We start from the raw sequence: 24,037 nt of genomic DNA, 5'->3' as shown, positions 1-24,037 counted from the left end.
TGTCTTTCTCTGCTTAGCTGGAGAGGAAGTGGGGAGAGACCAGGAGTGAACTTTCACCCATATATCATAGCTTGAGTTCTTTTCAATCAGTCTTATATGTCAGAACTGAATACCTTTCCTCAATTTAATGCTCTTCTATAAATGATACCTGATTTATACCAAAAGGCTGTTGCAGACTCCTGCCAGCTCTCACATAGTTTCAGTACACATGAATCAAAGTGAGAGTTCTTTTGGAAGCTGCTTTTTAGTCCAGAGCTAGTTCTGTTATAGGTTTGGGTTCAGAACAATCCAAACTCTAAAATTCTGACTACAGTCACCTGGCAAGCTTGCATGGCAGAGCGGGGATTCAAACTTCCTTCTCCAAGATCTGAGTTGGACACTCTAACCACTACACCACACTGACTCTTTATACCGCTGTTCCAGAATTGGGGGAGCAATCTACTAAATAAATGCAAGCAGACAGAATTTAAATGGAACAAATAAAAAGTTTTATTTACAGAGCAATGAAGAACGAAGAAGATGCAATAACATGAGCATGCATTCACACACAATACTACAATAGATCCAAATGCCTAACGTGTCCTAATCCATCCTAACAATATAAATGGATAACTGTAAATATAAAAATAAGCAACCTTTCTTGAAGTGGAAGTCCCAGGGAGTCTGATGAAAGGAGCAGGGGATGGGGGGCTTGGCATGAAAAGGAGTGCCTCCCATCTCCCAGGGTTCTTGCACTGATGTACAGGGGCAACAGGGAGAAGTCCAGGGAGCAACTGCTGCAAAGTACTGGGGTTTCAGGAGGAATATTTATACTCAAAAGATGTGAATGTCATGGGGAAAAGTTTAAAGATTATTGGTGGAACTTATTTATTTATTATATTTTCATTTTATTTATTTATAGTAGGCTTTTCTCACTGAGACACAAGGCAGATTACACAGTAAGAGAATATGATCAACAGCTAGGACATTCAATGAACAAAAACAAAGCGTCTAGGTTGCAAAAATTTGGAAACGCGTAAATATAAACACAGAGATGAAGCATTGTTGAACAGAGCATAAACAATTAAACACAACGACTTTGATGATGTGGAAACTATCCAGTAGGAGCATATCCACATCAACAGACAGTTCCCAGCAGTGTGGTCTACAGTCTCTGTCCCTTTCCCAAGGCACACCCTTGAGCCATTTCTTACAGCTCAAACCAATTAGCTGAGTCAAAAGGCCTCCTGAATAATTCAGTTTTGCACAGTTTGGGAAAGTCAGGAGAGGGGGAGCTTTCCTGACCCATTCAGGCAGGCCATTGCACAAGGTGGAGTCCAGAGAACGCACATCCGCTGGGAGCTGTCGATTTAGCAGTTGCTGGCTTGGCTGGAAAAGTTAGGAGAAGGCGAGGGGGGAATTCGAAAGATGTTAGAAACTGCCATGGGTGACAACTGGAGACAGAAAGCAGAATGATGTGGGCAGAGGGCTTCGATCGTATTGAGTGCAGATGGAGAGACTGAATCATATTAGATATTAGTGTTAGTTATTGTAATGTCCAAAGATCTGAGGTAATATAAAAGAGGTTTCTGCAAAGATTGATATGTTTAGATTCCAGTATGTATTGATAACTAGTAACAACAAAGCATGTTGTGGGGGGAAATACAGTGGGCTCTAGAAAGGGGAGGGTGGGCAGGCGGGCATTCCCTCCTCCTCCATCAATGAACCTGGCCAGTGAAGGAGAAGGGTGGGCATTGCCACCTGCTCCATGCTTCATCTCAGCCACGTGAAGGGGTGGTGGGCTTTGCTACCTGCTCCATGCCTGATACAGGCCTGGTAAAGGGGGGCAGGCATTGCCACCTGCTCCACTCCTTATGCCAGCTGAGTGAAAGGGAAACAGGCATTGCCTCCTGCCTTGCACTTGATTACGGCTGAGTGAAGGGGGTGTTACCAGAACTGCACTATTTTAATGGGGAAATTAGTGCGCAGTCTGGATTTTAGTGTGTATCTTGACCAATATATACCGGGGTCCCTCTCCAGAACACACATGTAGTAAAGAGGCAGACTAGTAGCAATAAAAAGTGTTTTTACTAAATAGTGTTGCGTATGCCTAAGTTAGCACACACATACAAGAAACATACAAGAAGCTAAGAAATACAGAGTAGGAAAAATAAGAGACGGTTGCATTAGTGGGGTAGCCCACTTGAGAACGATGGAACTGGGTATACTCACCAAGTCACGGTGTGGAGCAAAGATGTAGCAGTGAGATGAAGTGGTCTAATGCCTGCACTAGATCCACAGAGAGTGACAGCAAGGAGTCTGGATAGGAATGGCACGTGCATCACATGGCCGGGGAGGCCAGCTTAAATACCCCAAAATGTACCCTGGGGCTGGTACCTTATCCTGTGTTTCTCACGGGTGAAACAAAGTTGTTAATGGCTCTATAACTACCCTAGATGGGCCACTTTAGAATCTGAATATTTTATTGTGACACCTCGGTAAGAGGGGAGAAAGGAAACATGCCAGTATAGCTGGGCTGGTACTGGTTGGTTCTCAGGATCTAGCTGTTAACCATTGTGGGGAAAAATACAAGGGGCTCTAGAAAGGGGAGGGTGGGCATGCAGGCATTGCCTCCTCCTCCGCACCTGATCCTAGGGGGGTTAAGGGGGGCATTGCCCCCTGCTCTGCACCTGATCTTGGCGGGTGAACAACAGGGCATTGCTGCTTGATCCTTGCCTGCTCCTGGCTGCATAAAGGGCAGGCATTGCCACCTACTCCATGCCTGATCAGGGATGGATGAATGCATTGCCGCTTGCTTCACTCCTAATCCTGGCTATGTGAAGGCAAGGGGGGCAAGCATTGCCCCTTGCTCCTCGTCTGATTCCTGCCAGGTGAAAGAGGGGTGGGCATTGCCACCTGCTCCGCTCCTGATCCCAGCTGGGTGAAGGGGGGCATTTCCACCTGCTCCCGGCCCCAATCACCACTGGGTAGAGAGGGGGCAGGCATTGCCACCTGCTCCATGCCTAATCCCAGCCAGGAGAATGCAGGAGAGGGCATTGCCTCCTACTCTGTGCCTGATCCCTGCCAGGTTAAGAGGGGCGGGCATTGCCACCTGCTCCGCCTCTGATCCCAGCCGGGTGAAGGGGAGTGTGGGCATTGCCACCTGCTCCACACCTGATCCTGTAGCTAGAAAAAGAGGCTAACCTGGTAGTTAAAGACCACAAGTGAGATGGCAAAGCCACACCCCGGTTAACAGCAGACACACAATTAAAACAATTTCAATGAAGACAATTAGTCAATTCATAAATATGTTGATCCAGGCACAATCCCAACCATATGTGCCAGTCCCACCAGGTTATGCGCTGCTTTACGAGCTGAGCTCTTTTATCTTTGCTAAGGGTGACATTATTATGGTGAACGGTCTTTGTGCCCCTGAGGAAGTCTTTGGACAAAACCTGTAGTCACAGCTGCCCCCTGGTTAGTTTTTTGTCATGAAAACCCCACCAGGGGTTGCCATAAGTCAGCTATGACTTGAGGGTATTCACCACCACATTGCAAGCATTTCTAAAGTTTCACCCCTGTGTGAATTCTTTGATGGGAAGTAAAATTCCCATAATAACTGAAGCTTTTCCCACATTCCAGGCATTTATACGGTTTCTCCCCTGTGTGAATTCTTTGATGGTAAGTAAGGCTTTTACTTTCACTGAAGCTTTTTCCACACTCCCGGCATTTATATGGTTTCTCGCTAGTGTGAATCCTTTGGTGGAAAGTAAGGTGTCCACTGCCCATGAAGCTTTTCCCACATTCCAGGCATTTATACGGTTTCTCCCCTGTGTGAATTCTTTGATGGACAATAAGGATCCCACTCCGACTGAAGCTTTTTCCACACTCCAGGCATTTATATGGTTTCTCGCTAGTGTGAATCCTTTGGTGGGAAGTAAGGTGTTCACTGCCCATGAAGCTTTTCCCACATTCCAGGCATTTATACGGTTTCTCCCCTGTGTGAATTCTTTGATGGACAATAAGTCTCCCACTCCGACTGAAGCTTTTTCCACACTCCAGGCATTTATATGGTTTCTCACTAGTGTGAATCCTTTGGTGGGAAGTAAGGTGTCCACTGCCCATGAAGCTTTTCCCACACTCTAGGCATTTATACGGCTTCTCCCCTGTGTGAATTCTTCTATGGAAAGCAAAGTGTCCCCTCTGACCGAAACTCTTTCCACACTCCAAACATTTATATGGCTTCTCCCCTGTGTGAATTCTTTCATGGGAAGAAAGGGTTGCACTCTGACTGAAACATTTTCCACACTCTAGGCATTTATATGGTTTCTCCCCTGTGTGAGTTCTTTGATGAGAATGAAGGCCACCACTGTCATGGAAGCCTTTTCCACACTGCAGGCATTTATAAGGTTTCTCTCCTGTATGAATTCTTTCATGGGAAGTAAGGTGTACTTTCTGACTGAAGCTCTTTCCACACTCCAAGCATTTATATGGCTTCTCCCCTGTGTGAATTCTTTGATGGCAAGTAAGGCTTCTATTCTCACTGAAGGATTTGCCACACTCCTGGCATTTATATGGTTTCTCACCTGTGTGAATTCTTCGATGGGTATTAAGGTTTCCTTTCATACTGAAGCTTTTCCCACACTCCAGACATTTATATGGTTTCTCCTCTGTGTGAATTTTTTTATGAGAAGAAAGGGCTGCACTCTGTCTGAAGCATTTTCCACAGTCAAGGCATTGATATGGTTTCTCCCCTGTGTGAATTCTTTCATGGGAAGAAAGGGTTGCACTCTGACTGAAGCATTTTCCACACTGTAGGCATTTATATGGTTTCTCCCCTGTGTGAATTCTTTGATGGTGAGTAAGGCTTCCACTGTTACTGAAGCTTCTTCCACATTGCAGGCATTTATAAGGTTTCTCCTTTGTGTGACTTTTTTGATGGGAAGTAAGATTTCCCTTCTGACTGAAGCTTTTTCCACACTCCAAGCATTCATATGGCTTTTTCCCTGTGTGAATCCTTTGGTGGGAAGAAAGTCTAATACTGTGCCTGAAGGTTTTTCCACAGTCCAGGCATTTATATGGTTTCTCCCCTGTGTGAATTCTTTTATGGGAAGAAAGGGCTGCACTCTGATTGAAGCATTTTCCACACTCCAGGCATTTAAATGGTTTCTCCACTGTGTGAATTCTTTGACAGGATGTAAGGTACTCTCTCCCATTGAAGTTTTTTCTACACTCCAGAAATGTATAGGTTTTTTCCCTTTTATGGACCCTTTGATGGGAAATAATGTTTCCCTTCTGAGTAAAGATTTTTCTGCACTTCAGCCATTTATCCATTTTTTTTCTTTTATGCGTTTTCTGATTCATCTTTATATCTGATTTTTCAGGAAATTTATCCCTAGTTGCTGGGTACTCATTTCTACTGTCTTTTTCAAACTTTTTGCGAAGCTCTGGAATTTCAAGAAAACCATCATCTTGTAAAAGGCCGGAATTATGCATTCCTGCAGGAGGGCGTTTTCCCATCTCTGTCCTCAGTTCACCACAATGTTCATCTTCCTCTTTCAGATCTGAATGGGTGTCTCCATTTTTCATCACTCCATGCTCAGATGTTTCATTCGCTGACTCCCATGTGCCTCCTGCCAAAAGAAAGAGAAACCTGGTGTGATATTAGGACACTTTCCCACATATCTGTGTTAAGTTTTCTATTTTCCTTTGAAAAGTTTGTGTTGCAATCTCTGAAGGCTCAGGGGTAAATAATAGTAATAGTTCAACTGCCGTGACTGCCATGACCTCTGCAAGTGGTCCTACATAAGCCACTCCTCTCAGCCCCAGCTCCCCAGCTGCGTTGTGGGGGTAATAATAACACTGCCTTTCTTTACTGTTCTGAATTGGGCAGTAATCTGTCTAGAAGAATGGTATGTAAGGATATTGTTCTTGTTGTTACCTACCCAAGAGATCTGTTCACATCTTACAGAGAATGCACATGGATGGTTGTTGTGGGTTTTCCGGGCTGTATTGCCGTGGTCTTGGCAAGACCACGGCAATACAGCCCGGAAAACCCACAACAACCATCATTCTCCGGCCGTGAAAGCCTTCGACAACACAATGCATATGGAATCTGCACATATGTGCGTAAACCTGTTTGTAAGAAAGAGTCAACTTGCATTCACGTAACAATGAAACCAAGGATCAGTACATGGAAATGTGTCAGTTCTGACTGACTGCTGAGAGTGTATAGTGACCTGGCAACCTTAGTGAAAGAGCAGCTGAGGCAGGTGCGAGGGAGCCTCATCATGGATTCTATATATTTAATTTACAAGGGCCATTTCCAGACGGCTTACCTGCCTCCGGAATGTTGCGCCATCTTGTGGGGGAAACGCCAAATATCGTGTTTTCTTGCGCGAGTTTTGCGCGACGTCGCATGACATCGCGCAAAACTCGTGCGAGAAAACGCGATATTTCGCGTTTTCTCCGCAAGATGGCGCAACGTTCCGGAGGCAGGTAAGCCGTCTGGAAACGGCCTATATTCTACTTTCCTAGAAGAGTTTCTGGCCCAGAGATAACCCTGCCTCCTGGTAGGTGCTTTTGCTTGGCAGAAGGAAGCTTCATATTTTCATATGTTCAAGATGTAAACTCCTTTTACTAACACGCTTATAATATTTATATATATGCCTTTCTCCTGCAGGAAGAAAAGACTGACCTGACTGCCTGTGCATGAGGAAGAAGCTTGCTTGGTTTTAAGCCATTGTCATTCCTCCATTTCTTTACACCTGGCTCCACCTTGAGCCCCTCTTGCTGAATTTGCAAGGCAGAAGACGCAAATAATGAAACCAAGCTAATGGATCATTTTCTGAAACCTTGCAATACCAGGAATCAAAATATTTTACCAGCCTTTAGGCTGTCTACATGGCAGAAAAAGAGAGTTTGTGGCTTATTCCCAATTTCTTTTATCCTTGCTCTCTTTGTTGCTCCTTGTGTGCCCCTTTTATTTTCTTATTGAACTTCTTTTCATTTTGCATTGTCTCTGATTCATCTTTGTGAACCAGAAAGCTTGATTGAGAGAAAACAGGAACAGAGCTGTGATCCCTTTCCTAATTCAGTTTGCAAGTGACAGGGTTTATTACCTTCAGTCACTAAGGCAAAAAGTGAGAGAGGCACAAAGGAGAGCTCAGCCATTAACGGCAGCAGCAGAAGGGGCCCCAATTTCAGACTGTCCTTGTTTGCAGTCTGTGATGGTGGTGGTCCCAAGGGCATGCAACAGAATAGCAGGGGAGTTGAGAACAGGGAGACGGACTGGAGCAGAGCTTCAGGAAGGCTGAAAAACTTTCTCACTCCCATGTTGGTTGAAATGGAGCTTGCAAGATCATTTCCACAGAATGACAAAGTTAATAACTGGGGCAGAATTTTGAACTAGTAAAATTCGAGGCGGGAAATCCATCGATCCTTGAAAGGAAATGTAGTTTGCAAGTGACAGGACTTACTCCCAGCAGTCTCGAAGGCAAAAAGTGGGAGGTGCACAAAGCAGAGGTCAGCCATTAATGGCAGGAGCAGAAGGGGATTTCAGACCATTCTTGTTTACAGGATTGAAATGCATAACTCCCATATATCAGTGAATCCCGTTACAGACCTACCTGTCAATCCTTCATCTTCATCACACCCAGGGACAAACAGCTGTTCCTCTTCCTCCAGCCAGGATATGAGGCCAGGTATGCCAATCACAGGATCTTTTCCAGGAGAAAACAAAACCACAATTATGGCTCTTTTGTGTGCACATAAAAGCCACCTTGACCCTAGCCTTCTGCAGGGAAGTACAGAAATGAAAATCTCAGGGGAGATAACTAATGGATTCTAAAGTCTCTACACTAATGCACAAAGTATGGGAAGCAGGCAGGAGGAACTTGAAGTCCTAATACAGGAAGGGGACTATGACATAATAGGCATTACTGAAACTTGGTGGAATGACACTCACAGTCGGAATAGTAGGATTGAGGGATACAACATGTTTAAAAGGAATAGAGAAAGGGGAAGGGGAGGAGTAGCATTATAAGTAAAGCAGTATATACTTGTGAGGAAATACATGTATCTAAGCATGGAAGTTCAGTTCTCTGGGAAAAAAATAAAAGGAGTACAAAATAACAGTGATATTATGGTGGGAGTCTGCCATAGACCACCAAGCCAGAACAAATTACAAAATTCTTAAAGACATAGGACAGAGTGGTCATGGGAGATTTCAATTACCCAGATAACTGTTGAAAGTCTAACTCTGCTAACAATGAAAGGTCAAATAAATTCCTGATTTTACTTGGTGACAACATTTTTCAGAAAGCAGAGACAGAAACAAGGGTTTGACTTGATTCTCAACCACATGGAAGATCTGGTTGACAAGGTAAAAGTGGGCACTCTGGATAGCAATTTTGGAATTTACAGTCTTGGGGAAGGGAAAAGCTGTACCTAGTCAAACAGATAGGTTGGACTTCAGGAAAGCAAATGTTAACAAACTGAAAGTTATACTGTGTAGAATTCCATGGTCAGAAATACTTAAGAAGAAGAGAGTTCAAGAGGAGTGGAAGTTTCTTAAAGGCAAAATATTGAAAGCACAATCACAAACGATTCCTATGAGAAGGAAAAGGAGAAGCATCCTAAAGAAGTGAAGGTGGCTCCATAAACAGCTTTCTAATGAATTGAGAAATAAGAGTCATTTAAGGAATGGAAGGAGCGCCTTATAAACAAGGATTAACATAAACAAATAACCAGTGCTTGTAGGGAGAGTGTTAGAAAAGCTGACGCTCAGTGTGAGCTTAGGCTAGCAAGAGACACTAAAAACAATAAAGAAGAGTTTTTTGCTTATGTTCAAAGTAAGGAAAAGAGCAAGGGCATGGTAGGCCCATTGCAGGGACAGAAGAGTGAAATTGTAACAGGTGATGAAGAGAGGGCAGAACTGCTCAATTCCTACCTTTCCTCAGCCTTCTCCTGAGAGGAAAACGGTGCTGAACATGGCAAAAACAGAACACATGATGAGGGAGGGCAGTTGCAGCCTAAGACAGACATAGGGGTAGCACATAAACACCTAGTTTCTTTCAATGAAACTAAGTCCTTAGAGCCAGATGATTGGCATCCAAGGTTACTAAAAGAACTTGCAGATGTAATTTCTAAGCCTCTGCCCATCATTTTTTAGAATTCTTGGAGAATAGGTGAGGTGTCAGCAGACTGGAGGCGAGCAAAGGTTATTCCCATCTTCAAGATGTGGAAAAGAAGTATTCGGGTAACTTCCTACCTGTCACCTTGATGCCTGTACCTGGAAAAGTTTTAGAACAAATTACCATAAATTACCATAAATTACCACAAATTATCTTTGAGCATTTAGAAAGGATGATCTTGGGTTTCTCAAGAACAAGTCATGTCATACTAATCATGTCTCTTTTAAGAAGGATATAGACGAGCTGGAACATGTCCACATGAAATTATCAGCAGCACAGAACAACACTGGAGAAGACGGAGAAAAGATGGTGTCAGAGGAAACAACTCTGATTAAAAAGTATTCTCCTAGCACTTTGGAGATCCCTGATCTACTTCAAGCAATGGAAAAAAAACTTAGAGAAAATCTCCAACTTACTTAAACAGCTGACAGATCAGATTACAGAAACAGAAATAGACACCTATAAAGCCATCCAGAAAGCAGATTGCATATTAGATCTTGGCATTACCACATAGAACAAGATACAATTCTTGCAAAAGGAAAATGAACAAATGCAAGTCAGAACTCCAAGCTTCGAACTTTCAATTCATCAGCAAAATGTTAAAGTTAGAGGCCTGGAGGAATCAGTTACAGCTAATGAAAATCTACCATTTATAGGATTAGATTGCCGAATCACCCCAAGAAGAAGGGACCGAGAGATATTCTTGCTACCTTCCCAGATTGGAGGACCCGTAAGAAGATTTTCGAAATCGCAAGAAAACAACACCACTTCTTCTTTAATGGAACTCATATTGCAGTATTTGCCGATCTTCGAAAGGAAATCTTGAACAAAAAAACCATCTCTCAAAATGATTACAGACTCACTAAGACAAGCAGGTATTACCTATAGATGGGTAAACCTCACTAAGCTTCAGGTCCAACACAAGGAAAAACTGACTCAGCAGTAGATCAGGAATGAGACATAAGCCTGCTTCAAAACATCAATGTAACTATTCCAATGGGAGCAAGATCCCGCTTAGATTTAACCAGTACCTTTGTTTTTCTTTTTTTAAAACCTTTTTTGCCCATATGAAGCAGACGTTTAGCTAGATTTCTTAATCGAGTTTATTTGCTAGTATGCTCTTCAAAGTTAAAAGGTTCAGAGAGGGATAAGAGAATAAACTTATTGAATTAGCCCCTAAAGAAATATAGCCCTTCTGTTTGGGAATAATTTCCAAATAACCCAAGAATGGAAGAAATTAGGCTATTGAGGGCTGTAGTAAACAGTAGTTTGTTTTTATATATTGGTGTCTACAGTTCAATTTTATCTCTGTAATTCTTACAGCGCAAGTTTAAAGCACAGTAGTATTTAATCAATCATAACCTCTCCAGTGATTTCGGGGTTTTTTTTCTATAATCAATGAATAAAAGAGGAGGGCACTACTGTTCATTATACATATTTAAGTTATAATATTAAAGTTATTGTTATGACAGAGTAAAAGAAATAAGATTCAATAGGGACGTTAGTAATTTTTTAGATTAAAGTTTAGCTGATATTGTTTAGGTATTGTTATTGCTTATAGTCAACTTTCTAATTTAAGTTTTAAAGGATAAGAGTAAAGCAATAAGTATTCACAGTGTCTTTATTAGAATTGTTAAGCCATTTAATTGCATTGACATGATATTTTGGTTCAGTTATCTACAAATAGAAATTATTATAATAGACTTTTAGATTGTAGAATAAGTGAAATTTATTTTTACATTCATTGAAAGGTGAGAAAAATCTAAAATCATAAGAAAAAGGGAAGAAAAAGAACAATAATAATAATAAATAAGCAAGTAAAAATAAAATAATTTGATATAAAATCATAAATGGTTCATAAAAATTTAGAATCATTTTGTATTAGAAAAGATAAGTGAAAAAATATTAAGCTGAGCATATCCAAACACAACTCTTTTTTTGGAGAAATTATTCCCCTTTTTTTGAGTTTATAACAATTAATAATATTCAATCCTCTACAAGAGCCCTTTAAATAATCATAGGTTTATAAGGTTACCACGTTGTTTTTTATTGCTAGTAAATAAAGATATATAATTTATATTAGCTTTACAATACTACTCGAATTCTAACAAGAAAATATTATATTATTTTTTTAAAAAATAATATTCTTCTCCTTCCGTATTACAGTAAATATGAATGGTCATATAAAAATGACACCAAGAACAGAATTAAACAATTTTTTGTGGTTTAAGTTATGGAAAAGTTGAAAATGTAACAATATGTAAATGTTAAGAACATGCCTGTCTTTTGCATTAAAACTGTAGCCATCTTCTTAAAACTTTGGTTCAGGCTTTTGTGTAGGGGGTTGATGAGCCTGGAGGTCCCTTCTAACTTTATGATTTTAAATAAGACAGCCGGACTAGAGCTCATGCACCTGGCACTGGTAGTTATCTTGCCCAGCTAGGAACTACATAACTGAAGGGAATCCATGGGAGTTCTTACCCCAAGACCCTCCCTTCTCCTGCTGCACACATTGGAAATCAGACTTTAAAGCTCCTCTCGATTCCAGGGCCATCCAAAGACAGAGGGATAGAGGGACCCCACCTTCTTTCAACCCAGACACGATAAAATGTCATTCTAAGAAGCAGGGAGCCTTCTTCCCGTGGGAAGGCCGCCACTCTGTAATCAAAGCACCTTTTTTTGGCTGTCCAAGCCCCCTCTTTCGAAAAAATTTTTTTGTAATCCATAACAGGCATAAAGAGGCATTTCACACCTCTCAAAAATGTATCCCACTATGAAGACTGGCCCAGAAACCTCATCAAGTATTAAATTATCTCCTTCCCCATGAAGATTCCCAACAATCCCACAAAGAACTCTGGCCAATGGCGTTGGTCTCACATGTGGAGACGTCGCTTTTGTAACTACCTGGCTGGGAAAGAATATAAGAAGGTCTCCTCAAGCTCCATCGTTTCCTGCTTGCTATCGTCCCTGGACCTTCTTCCACCTCTGACATGCTATGACACACCTTTTTCAGGACAGGCAGTGTATGCCCCAATTTCTCCCATTCTACTTTCTTTCCCCGGCAAACTCAAACCACCTCAGCTTCTTGCTTGTCTCGAAAGCCCTTGCTGATGTTGCCATAAGTCAGTTATGACTTAATGGCACATACCTATGTACTTTCTTTCCCCAGAACTTACATTTAGACCCATCCTTCCTTCCACCCTCACTTAGCTCTGGCCACCTTCCTAACACAAATGAATGACAGTCTAGACAGGAGGGACCTTCCCACCCTCTCCAAACCAAGCACCCCTTGGCACCAACCTCATGTGGCCCAGGCAAGATAGAGCCTCCTTTCTCCACAAGGAGACCCCAGACCTGAAGACAGGTTCACAGAGCTTACTCACACTTGCTCCTCACTCTATTGAGGAGCGAGTCAAGGAGAAATGGATCCTTACCCAGCGAGGCCACGTTCCCAAAATTCTCCAGCATGACTTCCTTGTACAGAGCTCTCTGGGTTGGGCTCAGCAGGGTCCACTCCCCCTTGGAGAAATACACAGCCACCTCTTCAAAGGACACCAGACCCTGGAAGAAGGAGAAAGTGGTTCTTTATATTGCTGGTCCCTGAGAAGAAAAGACAGATGGTCTTCCCTTCCCAGTGCATGAAGCTTTTCACTTGGGAGAAACAACATAGCTTTGATTAACAGCTGGAGACCTTTCTCCAGGCATCCTAAGTTTAACCACTTGTGCTCTGTTTGACGGCTCTGCTGGAATTTTACTGCCCAGGTTCAACCTGGATGGTGTCTGGAGATTGGAGTGTTGGAAACAGGAAATATCTACTCTCAGCTACTATTGAAATTCAAAGGCAAGCTGATCCCTCAGTCTTAAAGTCAAGGACTTCAAAGAACTAAGCAACTCCGTGTCACAGCTATTTATTCTGTGGTGAAATAATACTCTGATTTCCTGAAATTTTTCTCTTTTCCTTTCCTTTTAATTGAGATAAGATTAATGATAGATCATTAGCAGAAAGCTTTTAAACTACATATGTGGAAAAAAAGATTTAACAGACTAAGGGGAACCAAAAAGCGTTTTGTTTGTTTATCTCTGTAATTTGTGAATATGTAGTGGGAGAAAATATTTTGGCTGGACTAGATAAATAAAACTGCGTAGATGGAGCTAAGGGTGAAACGTTGACCTTGAAAGTTAGGACTGGAATGTAAACAAAGCTACTAGTAAATAACATCTGTGAAAGACTTCACAGATTATTTATAGAGAATCAGAGCCATCTTGTGGAAAATGTCTCAAGGCATAAGGAAGCGTTCGGCTTCTACAGACATCACATCCACAGATTTGATGAGAAAATTTTTTGATCAGTTAGGTGACAAATTAGTTTCATTTGAAAGGAAAATGGAAGACAATCTTATGAAATATCCAAGCTGATTTAACTGAACAAATTAAAAATATTGAAGGAACTGTTAAAAAAAACCTCTGAGGATGTAAAGAAATTGAACAATCAACCCCGGACAGAAGAACAGCAGTGTTTGATAGAGATTTGGAAAAACATCAAGATAATTTAGCTTTATTGAAACAAAGGAGAAAAGAATATGTTGTGAGACCATGAGGTGTTAGAAAGACCCAAGGTGAAGATATCTGACATAGAGTGGTTGAGGCTTTGGCAGAATTTCTCCAGTTGGACATCCCAAGAATTGACATGGAATTGGATAAAGTATATAGAGTCTCTACCAGGTATGCGATACAGAATAAACTACTGAAAGATATTACAGTGTATTTTGTCAAAAAGTCTATACTCATATCAGAAAAAAAGACATAAAGAATTTGGATTACAAAATTTGGGGAGGAAATTTGTCTTTTCAGATAATAAAAACGGGGTGGTATTGTATCTAAAATCAGTATCGAAACAAGAACTTGTAATATTTGACAATCATGGTAGATTTGTGGGGGTGCAGGTGACATTTACCCATGGGAGCAAACTTTTGTTGGTGAGAATCTATGCACCCAATGCAGAAAAGGGGAGGTTCTACAAATATCTTTGGGAAAAATTGGTGGATCTGTCCTATGAAAACTGTTGTTTGATACTCAAGGCAAATTACCAAAGGTTTGTTTTGACATGATTGATAATATGGGTTTGGTGGATGTTTGGAGACAAAAAAAATGGAGATTGAAGAGAATATACATTCTACTCTGAGAGGCATAAATCTTTGTCACGTATAGATATGGTCTGGGTATCGAAAAACTTGGTGACCAAAGTTGTTAAAGTGGAAATAGTGCCAACGTCTTTTTCAGTCCATAATCCTGTAAGTGGATGTCATAGAATTAAATCAAATACATTTGGGTGGCAATTAAATGAATCTTTACTACAGAAAGAGGCAATTGTAGAGGATTGTAAAAAAAGGCTGAAAGATTTTTTAAAAATTAAATTTGATTAAGGGTGCAGACTTAAGAATGGTTTGGGATGCAAGCAAAGCATTTATAAGAGGCCACTTCATACGTCAGAATTTGGAATTAACTGGGGGGGGGAGAAGGAAAAATTCAAGGTATTCAACAAGAAAATTGTGGACATGACATATTAATGGAGCAATGGGAAAATATGCGGACAAGGGGGTTGAAATTTACATTAAGCTCTAGTATCAAAGAAAATTTTTATAAGATGATTTATCGTTGGTGTATGATTCCTGAAAAATTGGCTAGAATGTATAAAGGTGCTTCAAATGTATGTTGGAAATGTGCTAAACTAGAAATTTTTTTAAAGGAGGGAGAACTAAAAAAGGTGCAGAGAATGTCAAGTTGCAACAAGAGACAAAATGCTTACAACAGCTATCAGTGTTAACAATAAGAGACTTAGAGAAAAAAAAGAACTTTGCTAAGCAGAGAAATTTCAGATTTACTAATAAACTGATTAGAATACTGTGCAAACAGAAAATGGAGCCATCCAAAAGACCTTTTTTCAGTATTATTCAAATTTGTACAGAAGGCAGGATATATCTTCAGGTGATGAACGGCCCAATAACAATTCAAAAAGTGGTGGAAGTAATTAAAAAGATGAAAACTGGAAAGTCACCAGGTCCTAATGGACTGTCGGGCCGATATTAAAAATGCTTTGAAGATGAGATTTCACTGCAAAATACAGTGAATTGGATTTTATTGAGGGACTTGGAAAATTGCTAACATTATATTTCTACCCAAAGAAGGGCAAGATTTGACACTAGCAAAAAAAATGATAGACCTATCTTCCGACTGTGAATGGGGCTTTTGTGAAGGCCTTTCACAAGAACATCACCTCCCTCCCCAAACCTCAAGGGCTAGAGTCATTCTGCATGATTGAAAATCTAGCTCTCCCCGAAGGGTCCTTTGGAGTCTGTCCTGATGAAAGTATTTTTTATTCCCCTGCTTGGGATTCTCTGAACACGCCATCCTTGACAGGGGGACACGATTTTCTGGCCTCCCAAGTGGGCAGCCTTGACATATTGCAGTGCTGGTACTGAGAGCCAGGAGCCCCCTCCCCTGAGCCTTGCAGCCGAGAAGGAAGCGTCCCTGCCTTCCCCCCACGCCCCATACCTGGGCTGCCTGCATGGCTGGTCTTTCCTCCTCACCACACGGGGGAGACGGCAGAAAAGCCATCAAGGGCGTCTTTTTGCTGCTGCCTGGGAGGGCGAGAAAGAAAAACGTTGGGAAACTCTTTTTGATGCATACAAGTTTCTCTCTTTCCACTTTTCTTTGGGAAATGCTCCTGCCTTCCCCCCACCACCGAAATAAAAACCAACCACACCCCATCTCTTCCTTCCTTCTGTACTCCCTAAATGTGCATCTGTGGAACCTCAGAGCACTGTGTCTGTCTTGTTGCCAAAGGTGCAGGGTTCGGATTCCGCCCTCAAGCCTCTGCAGGGAGCTCAGGACTTTGTACAAAGGGGCCAAGGGGCTCTCTCTGATGCAGGAAGAGAAATCTGAGAGGAGGCACGTTCTGCCCTTGAATATTGTTCCAACGGTCTTTCAGCTTGTATCTTCACAACAAAAAGGGCGGGGGGGGGTTACTTTTTAAAAAATGAGATCAAAGTTGTGAATTTGGAGAACCCAATGCAAAGATATCTCTCTCTTTCTAGGAGTCTCTCCCTAACGTACATCTCCCCCTCAGGCCACTAATGGCCTGAGGGGCCAGTCAATTATATTAATGCCTCTTCCTGCAACCGTCCCTCCCCGTTTCCTCCCCCCCTTCTCTTTCTAAACATGCATCTGTGCAATCTGAAGCCTCTAGCGCCCCCTCCAACCTCCAAGGGTGCTGGGTTCGGATCCCTCCCCACCCAAGCCCACTGCAGGGAACTTTGGGGTCTCTATACAAAGGGGCTGAGGTTCCGGAGGAGGCAGGGTAGGAATTGGAGGGAGGGGGCTCTCTCTCGCCTCCTGATGCGCCCCCTCCTTTCTCTCTGCTTTGGGTCTTGCACTGCAGCCCCCACATTCCCCCTGCCTTCTCCCCGTCCAAAGCCCCTTTCGGCTCACCAGATTCCCTCCCAGTCATGTAAGCTGGAGAGACAAAGAAGGGGCTCCTGCAAGAGGGGGAGGACAGGAAATGGCTTTCCCACGTGTCCCCGCCCCCATTTGCCTCTCTAGGACTGAGGGTCTCTCTCTCTCTTTAACCCTTAGGGAGCACTTCCCCAGTCCAAGGGACCAGGAGAGAAAAGGCGAACGGGGCATGCGAGGAAAGGGCAGGCAAATATTAACCGAAGACGATGGTGTAGAAGAAGAAATATGCAGTGTTGGGGAAAAGGGAGATTTGCCTCCCTGTCAGCAGATTTTGTTTCCCCCATTCAGAGTCCTGATTTCTGGCTGAGGGAAGTTCGAGACCAGCAAGACTTTCCAGGGCAAAAAGGTCGGATTTTTGGAGCCTTTCCGGTGCTTCAGGATCGCTTTCATACAAAGGGGAGCTCAGCTTTCTTTTTTCTTTTCTCGCTTCTGATCTTCAGCTTCACCAGGCACCAAAGGGAAACATCGCTTTGAAAAGAAGGAATCCTTCAGAGCAAATTGAACAGCAAATGTTGCAAAACCACACATTGCCTGATGAGAGGTGCCTGACTATTATCTATTATGATGTGAGCCTAATGGGCTGCATAGAACGGACTGCACAGAAGTATAGTCTGCTGTCTTTTATCCCTTTATCAAAGCATCTGTTTGAGACATTTCTTACAGCTCCTGCCCCCTCCCATTTCTTTCTATGCACAGAGTCCAGTGACCTCAAATCCTTTCATATCCCTAGAATATTTCTATCTGCTGCAAGTCCTGCCACTATCCAACCATTGCTCTGTGTGGGGGGGGGGTGTATATAAGGCCAGGAGTCGAACTATCTCCCACCCCTCAGCCACAAGCCCCCTCCCATTCAAAGGAGTAGCTTCATAACCTGGGGGGGGTGCTGCTGACTGCTGGCCAGGGGTTGGAGGGTCAGGTGGGTGGTCCATGCTCTGAGCACATCCAAGTTAGATGACTTTGATGCATCTTAAGTGGGGCTGCCTTAGAAAACAGACATTTTAGCTCATCCATTCTGCAGAGGCCAGGATGCCACCAGGGGTGTAACACTGATCAATGCCACTCTGGAAGACCTGCCCTGTCTACCCGTCTGTTTCAGGGCACAAGTCCAAGTGCCATTTCTTAGCTTTGGGGCCCTAAATGGCTCGGGGACAGGGCCCCTGAAGAACCTGGATCTTCCAGGTCCTGGTACTGCTCTCTAACCACTACACCGCACTGTCTCTCTCTATTCATTGTTTTTATATGAAGGAGTATCCCATTTTGAATAGCTAAGCCAAGTTTACTGTATCTGCTGTCAGAACTAACACTTTGGATTCATACTTTTGCACTGTGACAGGACCTGGAGTTGGTGGGTGTGTGATTGTTTTAGTGACTCTGATTTTATTTTATTTTGTTTGTATGTCAAAAGGTACCCTCTGGCTGGGCGAAGCCTGAAGTATGTCCTCTTTTGTTTGCTGGAGAGTCCACCTAAGGGTTAAAGGGAAGGAGTTTCCATTCCTAGAGAGGCCAGAAGAGGGGAGGCCACCTGACCTAGTACTGTCACTTCCTGCTGAAAGGTCTCAGTTGTGTGTTGTGTTGTTGGGTGAAGGGGAGACCCGGCAGCCCCTGAGGACTTTTGCAAAATCGGTAAGGACTGCAATAATATCTCCTTTGCAAAATGTCTCCCTGCTGTTGCCATGATTAACTAATGGGCTCCATTCATCTGAAGGACTTTTCTGATTGCTCTCTGGAAGCTCCTCTTCTGTGGAGGCGGAGCTGAGATCTTCCTGGAATATGCACCTTCTTCCGTATTTTCTCTGCTCCTGCTTCTGTCTTATTTTTATTGTATTTACGCTATTTATAGTCTAGATTACACAGTGTGAGCCAGTACGATCAATGGCCGGGATAGTCAATAAACAATGCAACTGGATTGCAGTTGTTTGAAAGGAAGCAAAAATCTGAATATAAAGATAAAACGCTGCAGAGAGAAAAACTAAGTAATTTGAGATTAACATATTCATCGACACTGAAACTCCCATTTTGATTCATTTGAAATGTGCAGGAGGAGAGTTTTCCAGATACCACGGACAGCCAAAAAGATAAATAAGTGAGTACTAGATCAAATCAAGCTTGAATTCTTCCTAGAAGCTAAAATGACAAGACTAAAGCTATCCTAGGTTGGTCACCTCATGAGAAGACAAGATTCTCTGGAAATGTCGAAGGCTTTCACGGCCGGAGAACGATGGTTGTTGTGGGTTTTCCGGGCTGACCTACTTCTTTTCCACACTGTGACACTGAGAGATCTCTGTCTTTTGGTGCTACACCTCTGAAGATGCCAGCCACAGCTGCTGGCGAAACGTCAGGAACTACAATGCCAAGACCACAGCAATACAGCCCGGAAAACCCCCAACAACCATCATTCTCTGGAAAAATCATTAATGCTAGGAAAAGTGAAAGGCAGCAGGAAAAGAGGTAGACCTAAAACGAGATGGCTGGAGTCAATAAAAGAAGTCACATCCTCCAGTTTGCAGGATCTGAGCAAGTCTGTTAAAGATAGGACGTTTTGGAGGTCTTTCATTCATAGGGTTGCCATAGGTTGGAGGCAACTTGATGGCACAAGGCGCACACACGTTACACCAGTAGACAGTACCCACTAGAATAGTCTACAGTCCTACTCCCTGTTTGATAACATTTCTCTGCGCTGTTTCTTACAGCACAGGCCCATTCCCTGAGTAGAAAGCCCTCTGCCCTGAAAAATTCAGTTTTGCATAGATTGCTGAAACCCAGGAGAGTGGAGGTTTCCTGACCTCTCCACACAGGCCGCTCCATAAGGTGGAGGTCGCCACGGAGATTGCATGTTTACAGGCAGTGGTAGATTTTGCCCATTTTCAGAGTGACGCCTGCAGAGGGACTCGTACAGAAGAGCATAGAGGGAGAGGCAGTCTCATAAATCTTTTCATACGCCTGATGTTGCTATAGTGCAGTCCTGCTCCCCCTGCAGTTCTGGGAGAGCAAACTTGGATTTTTGGAGGTTCCCCTCTTCACACTGTTATGCACTGTAACTATAATCCTGCCTAAAGACTCAACTGGCAAATCTGCTGTCTTCTGGGTGACTTCTGGAGCCCAGCAAATCTGCTGTCTTCTGGGTGACTTCTGGAGCCCAGCATACTTCGCTTGCCTTTGGTAATGTAAGATCTTTGGCTTCTAGAAATCCACCCCGCCTCTTGAATTCATAGGGACCCAGGGCAATCTGATCCCCTCTGAAGGAGTCATTAAGCCCTGCGAAGTCACGTGTTGGACTTGGGTTTCCCAGATCAGCCACAGAACTCGAAAGATCTCTGCCAACCTTTGATCTCTTGTATGACAAAGATACTTGTTTCTTTAGAGAATTTTTGTGTGGCCCCTCCAGAGACCCTGACCGAGGTGTCTTCAGAAGCACATTGTCATGGAAACATAAAAAATGTTTCATTAAAAATCCCCCATAAAACAAACCCAGCCAGAGTATAAAACTGTGGATAATGAATAACTGTTTCTGAACTGAAGACACCCTATCAAGATAGTATTGAATTCTTTACCTTAAAAGGTGTCTTCAGAAATCTCCTTTTTACTTCGCATATGAAACTCTTTCAACTTGTTATTATATTTAGAGTACTCATTCTTTCACACTTATTGGTAAGACATGAGACAGCCAGAGTATAAAAATCAAAAAGAGTCCAGTTGCACCTTTAAGACTAACCAATTTTATTGTAGCATAAGCTTTCGAGAATCAAGTTCTCTTCGTCATCTGACGAAGAGAACTTGATTCTCGAAAGCTTATGCTACAATAAAATTGGTTAGTCTTAAAGGTGCAACTGGACTCTTTTTGATTTTGCTACTACAGACTAACATGGCTAACTCCTCTGGACCAGAGTATAAAAACATGGATAAATGAATACCAGTTTCTGAACTGAAGACACCCTATCAAGATAGCATTTAATTCTTTACCTTAAAAGGTGAGACAAATCAGTGGGACATGAGGCAAATCGGTGGGACACGGCCTTGCAAGGATCAAAACTAGGTTCCCTTTCTCCACTCTGGCTCCTCCATGGCTCCATTGGCTTCCATGAATTGCTGTTGAAATATTCTTCAGTTGTCTTTAGCATGCTTAGAAAGATGCAGCATCTCTGGGACTCGAAGTTGCTCTGTTCGCCTTCGGGCCGCTCTAACTTCACATCAACCACTTTGCAAATGTGCACCACACTCCTGGTACCATGTAATGTTTTCTTACTTCTGAACTCTGCAGGGGTCTTTAGTCTATAGTTTAGCAATGCTTTTATTAAGCAAAGTGGAGCCTTTCTCTTTGCTGTGTTGAAGCTCCTCTATTGTGGGCTGTTCCATGAGCTTTCGTGAGTCACAGGTCACCTGTTTAAACACAGGTGCTCATATCTATGTTTCCAGCAAATCCGTCTTCTCTTTGCAGGAGGTCATAGATCCAGCACTTGCCTTTACTGAAGGATCCAGCAGAGGAGGAAGGTGATTCACAGGACCAGGTGGAGGCTGTCTGGAGAGGAAGGGAGGATGAAGGAAGAGCAGGACTCAGTTGGTCCAGAGACAAGAGAAGGCCCCGAAGCCACCGAGGCTGGGAGCGGAAGGGAAGTGTGGGAAGGCGCCATGCAGAAGAGCCTGGGAGAGGATTTTCCCCCTTCAGATGGGCAGTGCCAGCAATTCAGGCACTTCCGCTACCAGGAGGCCGAAGGGCCCCGAGAGGCTTGCAGCCGACTGCACCATCTGTGCCACCAGTGGCTGGAGCCAGAAAGGCACAGCAAGAAGGAGATCCTGGATCGGGTGATCCTTTACTGGTTCTTGGCTGTCCTGCCCCCAGAGATGGAGAGCTGGGTCAGGGAATGTGAACCGGAGACCAGTGACCAGGCAGTGGCCCTGGCAGAAGGTTTCCTCATGAGCCAGGCAGATGCCAAGATTCAGGTCCAGCAGGTGAGAGGGACACACCTGTATAGTATGTTGAGCACAGGATACAATCAAGGATACCCTCGAAATCCATACGGATTGCCCCAACTTTTTAAAGAACCCCCCCCCCACACACACACACCTTTTTCATGTTCATTTTCTCAGCAGTCTCCCCTTTCTGAGTTCTCCATTTCTGTTTCAGGTGCAAGATAAAATCGCCCAGGAACATTACCACGGAGCGGCATTTCTTGGTAAGACCAAAAGGGCTGTTGTGCCCACTGGATGTCCTCCTCAAGTGTAGGTGGGCTGCTTTTACCCCCCCTCCCCCATCCCTGTCTGAAAATATATAATTAGGCGTGCAAGAGTAACATGGTTAACCAGTTGAGTAACTACTTTGTAAAAATGTCAGTAGGTTTGTAGTTGGGAATAAAGAAAAAGTATAGGGATTTATAGTTTAAACCTGAGAATGTACTAAATATATGGAAGAAAATATGACAAAAACATTTCTGGCACATTCCACTTCTGGTGTCAGCAGGAAAGGCACTGAGAACAAACTTGCCTCCTAACTTAAAAATGATGATGAATGTAAATTAATGTTAAAAACTGGGCCAAGAAGAGGAACAAAATTAGAAACTTTGAGAAGGTCTTATGCCGTAGTAACATAGTTCTTGTGCGGGACTTCAGCACCCATGTGGAGGCCACCTTGTCCATTGCAGTTCAAGGTTTCATGGGCCTGTCTCAGGTAATAACAGGGCCCACCTCCTGCGCAGGGCAGACTTCTTGAGCTGGTGTTTTGCTCTGGGCAGGAGGAAGGTGCTCTGAGGGTGGGGAGACTGAAAACAGCCCCCTTGTTGTAGACAGATTGCTACTGGCTGGGATTTGGGTTTACAGGGATACCAAGGGGTGGGGGATTGATTTAGTTGATCTGTTCCCATAGCCTCATGGATCCAACCGGTTTTCACATGGGGATTTTAAATCTGAGCATGTGGACAGGATGTGTGGAGGTTTGAAGCCTACCACCTGCTTGTATGCCACTTGCCCTTCCTTGCTAATTGAATGTGTCAGGGCGGGCCAGGTTGACTTAATGGATCCTTAAGGCAGTGAGTGGGGGGAGGGGGGCCACACCCTCGAAACAGGCTGTGCTGCACTTCGCTTTTAAAGACGCTTGCCCTGGTCCCAGAAGATCTCACTCTGCCTCTCTCAAATGTTCATTCTGGGCCAAGGTGATTGAATGAGTGGTGGGGTGGACAGCTTCAGGCTTTCCAGGATGAGTCCAATATAGTTTAGATCCTTTCTACACTGGTTTAGGCCTGGTCATGGGAATGAAACAGCCTTTGTTGCTCTGACGGACGACTTGCGCAGGGAGATGGACAGGAGTGCCCCCCAGCAAAGTGGGCAGTGGTACTTCCTCAGTTGCAAGGGTGCCCTTTTCCGTATGCTCTGGTCTTGCCCACGTGCCAAGAGATTCTGGGGTATTCCACTCTCCCGTCCTTCGTGGGGAGGGCGGAATAGAAATGCAAAGTAAATAATAAAATAAAATAAATACGGTAGCTGTGGTTCTGTCTGTGGGTTTAGGACTGTCTGTTCCTCGCATTTCGGACATCCCATGAGCCAAGGGAGGAAGAATCTTTTTTTCCCCCCGCGCAAGTAAATGAAATGCTAAATACCTGGAAAGTTTAGAACGTGTTCCAATTATCTCTCTCCCTCTCTCTCTTTTTTTTTGTGTTCCAATTATCTCTTGATCATTCCAGTTGGGGCCTTGAATCCAGCAATATATTCTTTGTCAACTCTTTGCAGCAAAGAAAAAGAAACTGCTTTTTGGCCAGATCGGGTAAGTGCATAAGTGCCCATTTTGACCCTGGGTGCCTCGCTGCATCACCCACCCCTTCCTTAGCCCAGAGAGAACCTCGTTCTCTCCTTCCCTTGCCTCATGTTTGTACTGTTCACTAGATGAAAAAAGAAACGTTCTGATAGAAGGAAGGGGGAAGAATGGTTTCATTATCTGAGTGGAGTGAGGGGTTTCTTTTGTTCTCTTTTCAGGGTCGAGTGACCTTCGAGGATGTATATGTGCATTTCACTCAGGAGGAGTGGGCTTTGCTGGATCCGGACCAAAGAAAACTTCACAAGGAAGTCATGGAGGACAATTGCCAGAATGTGGCCTCTCTGCGTAAGGCTCCCTTTCCCTTAATTCATATTGGGCTGAAGGCAAAAACCGCTCCTTCTAAGAAACCCTCCCCCCGTAGGGATCTTCCAGGGAAGACTCTCAGTATTGCATTTATTTGTAAGTGTGAAAAGAAATTTCCTTGCCCCAAGAGCCTTACGGCCTCCCGTTGGGCATGAGGAAGGCAACACTACAGGGACAGGGATGAAGTGATGAATTGTGGTTATTCCACAATGCATACATTAAAAAGGTATGCCAGAGTCTCAAAAAA

The 24,037-nt window shown here is 43.5% G+C and overlaps 2 protein-coding genes across 2 annotated transcripts in view; one reads left to right on the top strand and one right to left on the bottom strand.

Annotated features, from left to right (window-relative positions):
* Window positions 1-486: 486 nt before the first annotated feature.
* Window positions 487-16,691, bottom strand: LOC129328456 (zinc finger protein 883-like). The gene is made up of 4 exons (XM_054977536.1): window positions 16,662-16,691; window positions 12,608-12,734; window positions 7,608-7,700; window positions 487-5,612 (listed from the first exon to the last, which is right to left on the bottom strand). The coding sequence occupies exons 2-4, from the start codon at window positions 12,639-12,641 to the stop codon at window positions 3,544-3,546; spliced, it is 2,196 nt and encodes a 731-aa protein (XP_054833511.1). The 5' UTR covers window positions 12,642-12,734; window positions 16,662-16,691; the 3' UTR covers window positions 487-3,543.
* A 1,540-nt stretch (window positions 16,692-18,231) lies between these two features.
* LOC129328034 (zinc finger protein 91-like) overlaps window positions 18,232-24,037 on the top strand; it is a 113,575-nt gene continuing 107,769 nt past the window's right edge. The window contains exons 1-5 of the mRNA XM_054976773.1: window positions 18,232-18,308; window positions 21,121-21,632; window positions 21,808-21,856; window positions 23,357-23,436; window positions 23,646-23,772. Coding sequence (XP_054832748.1) covers window positions 21,219-21,632; window positions 21,808-21,856; window positions 23,357-23,436; window positions 23,646-23,772 — 670 coding nt within the window. The 5' untranslated portion in view covers window positions 18,232-18,308; window positions 21,121-21,218. The remainder of the gene's footprint in view (window positions 18,309-21,120; window positions 21,633-21,807; window positions 21,857-23,356; window positions 23,437-23,645; window positions 23,773-24,037) is intronic.

Source organism: Eublepharis macularius, chromosome 4, assembly GCF_028583425.1.
Source record: "Eublepharis macularius isolate TG4126 chromosome 4, MPM_Emac_v1.0, whole genome shotgun sequence".
Lineage (NCBI taxonomy): Eukaryota > Metazoa > Chordata > Lepidosauria > Squamata > Eublepharidae > Eublepharis > Eublepharis macularius.
The sequence above is the reverse complement of the archived record's forward strand: the minus strand, read 5'-3'. Positions and strand labels throughout refer to the sequence as shown.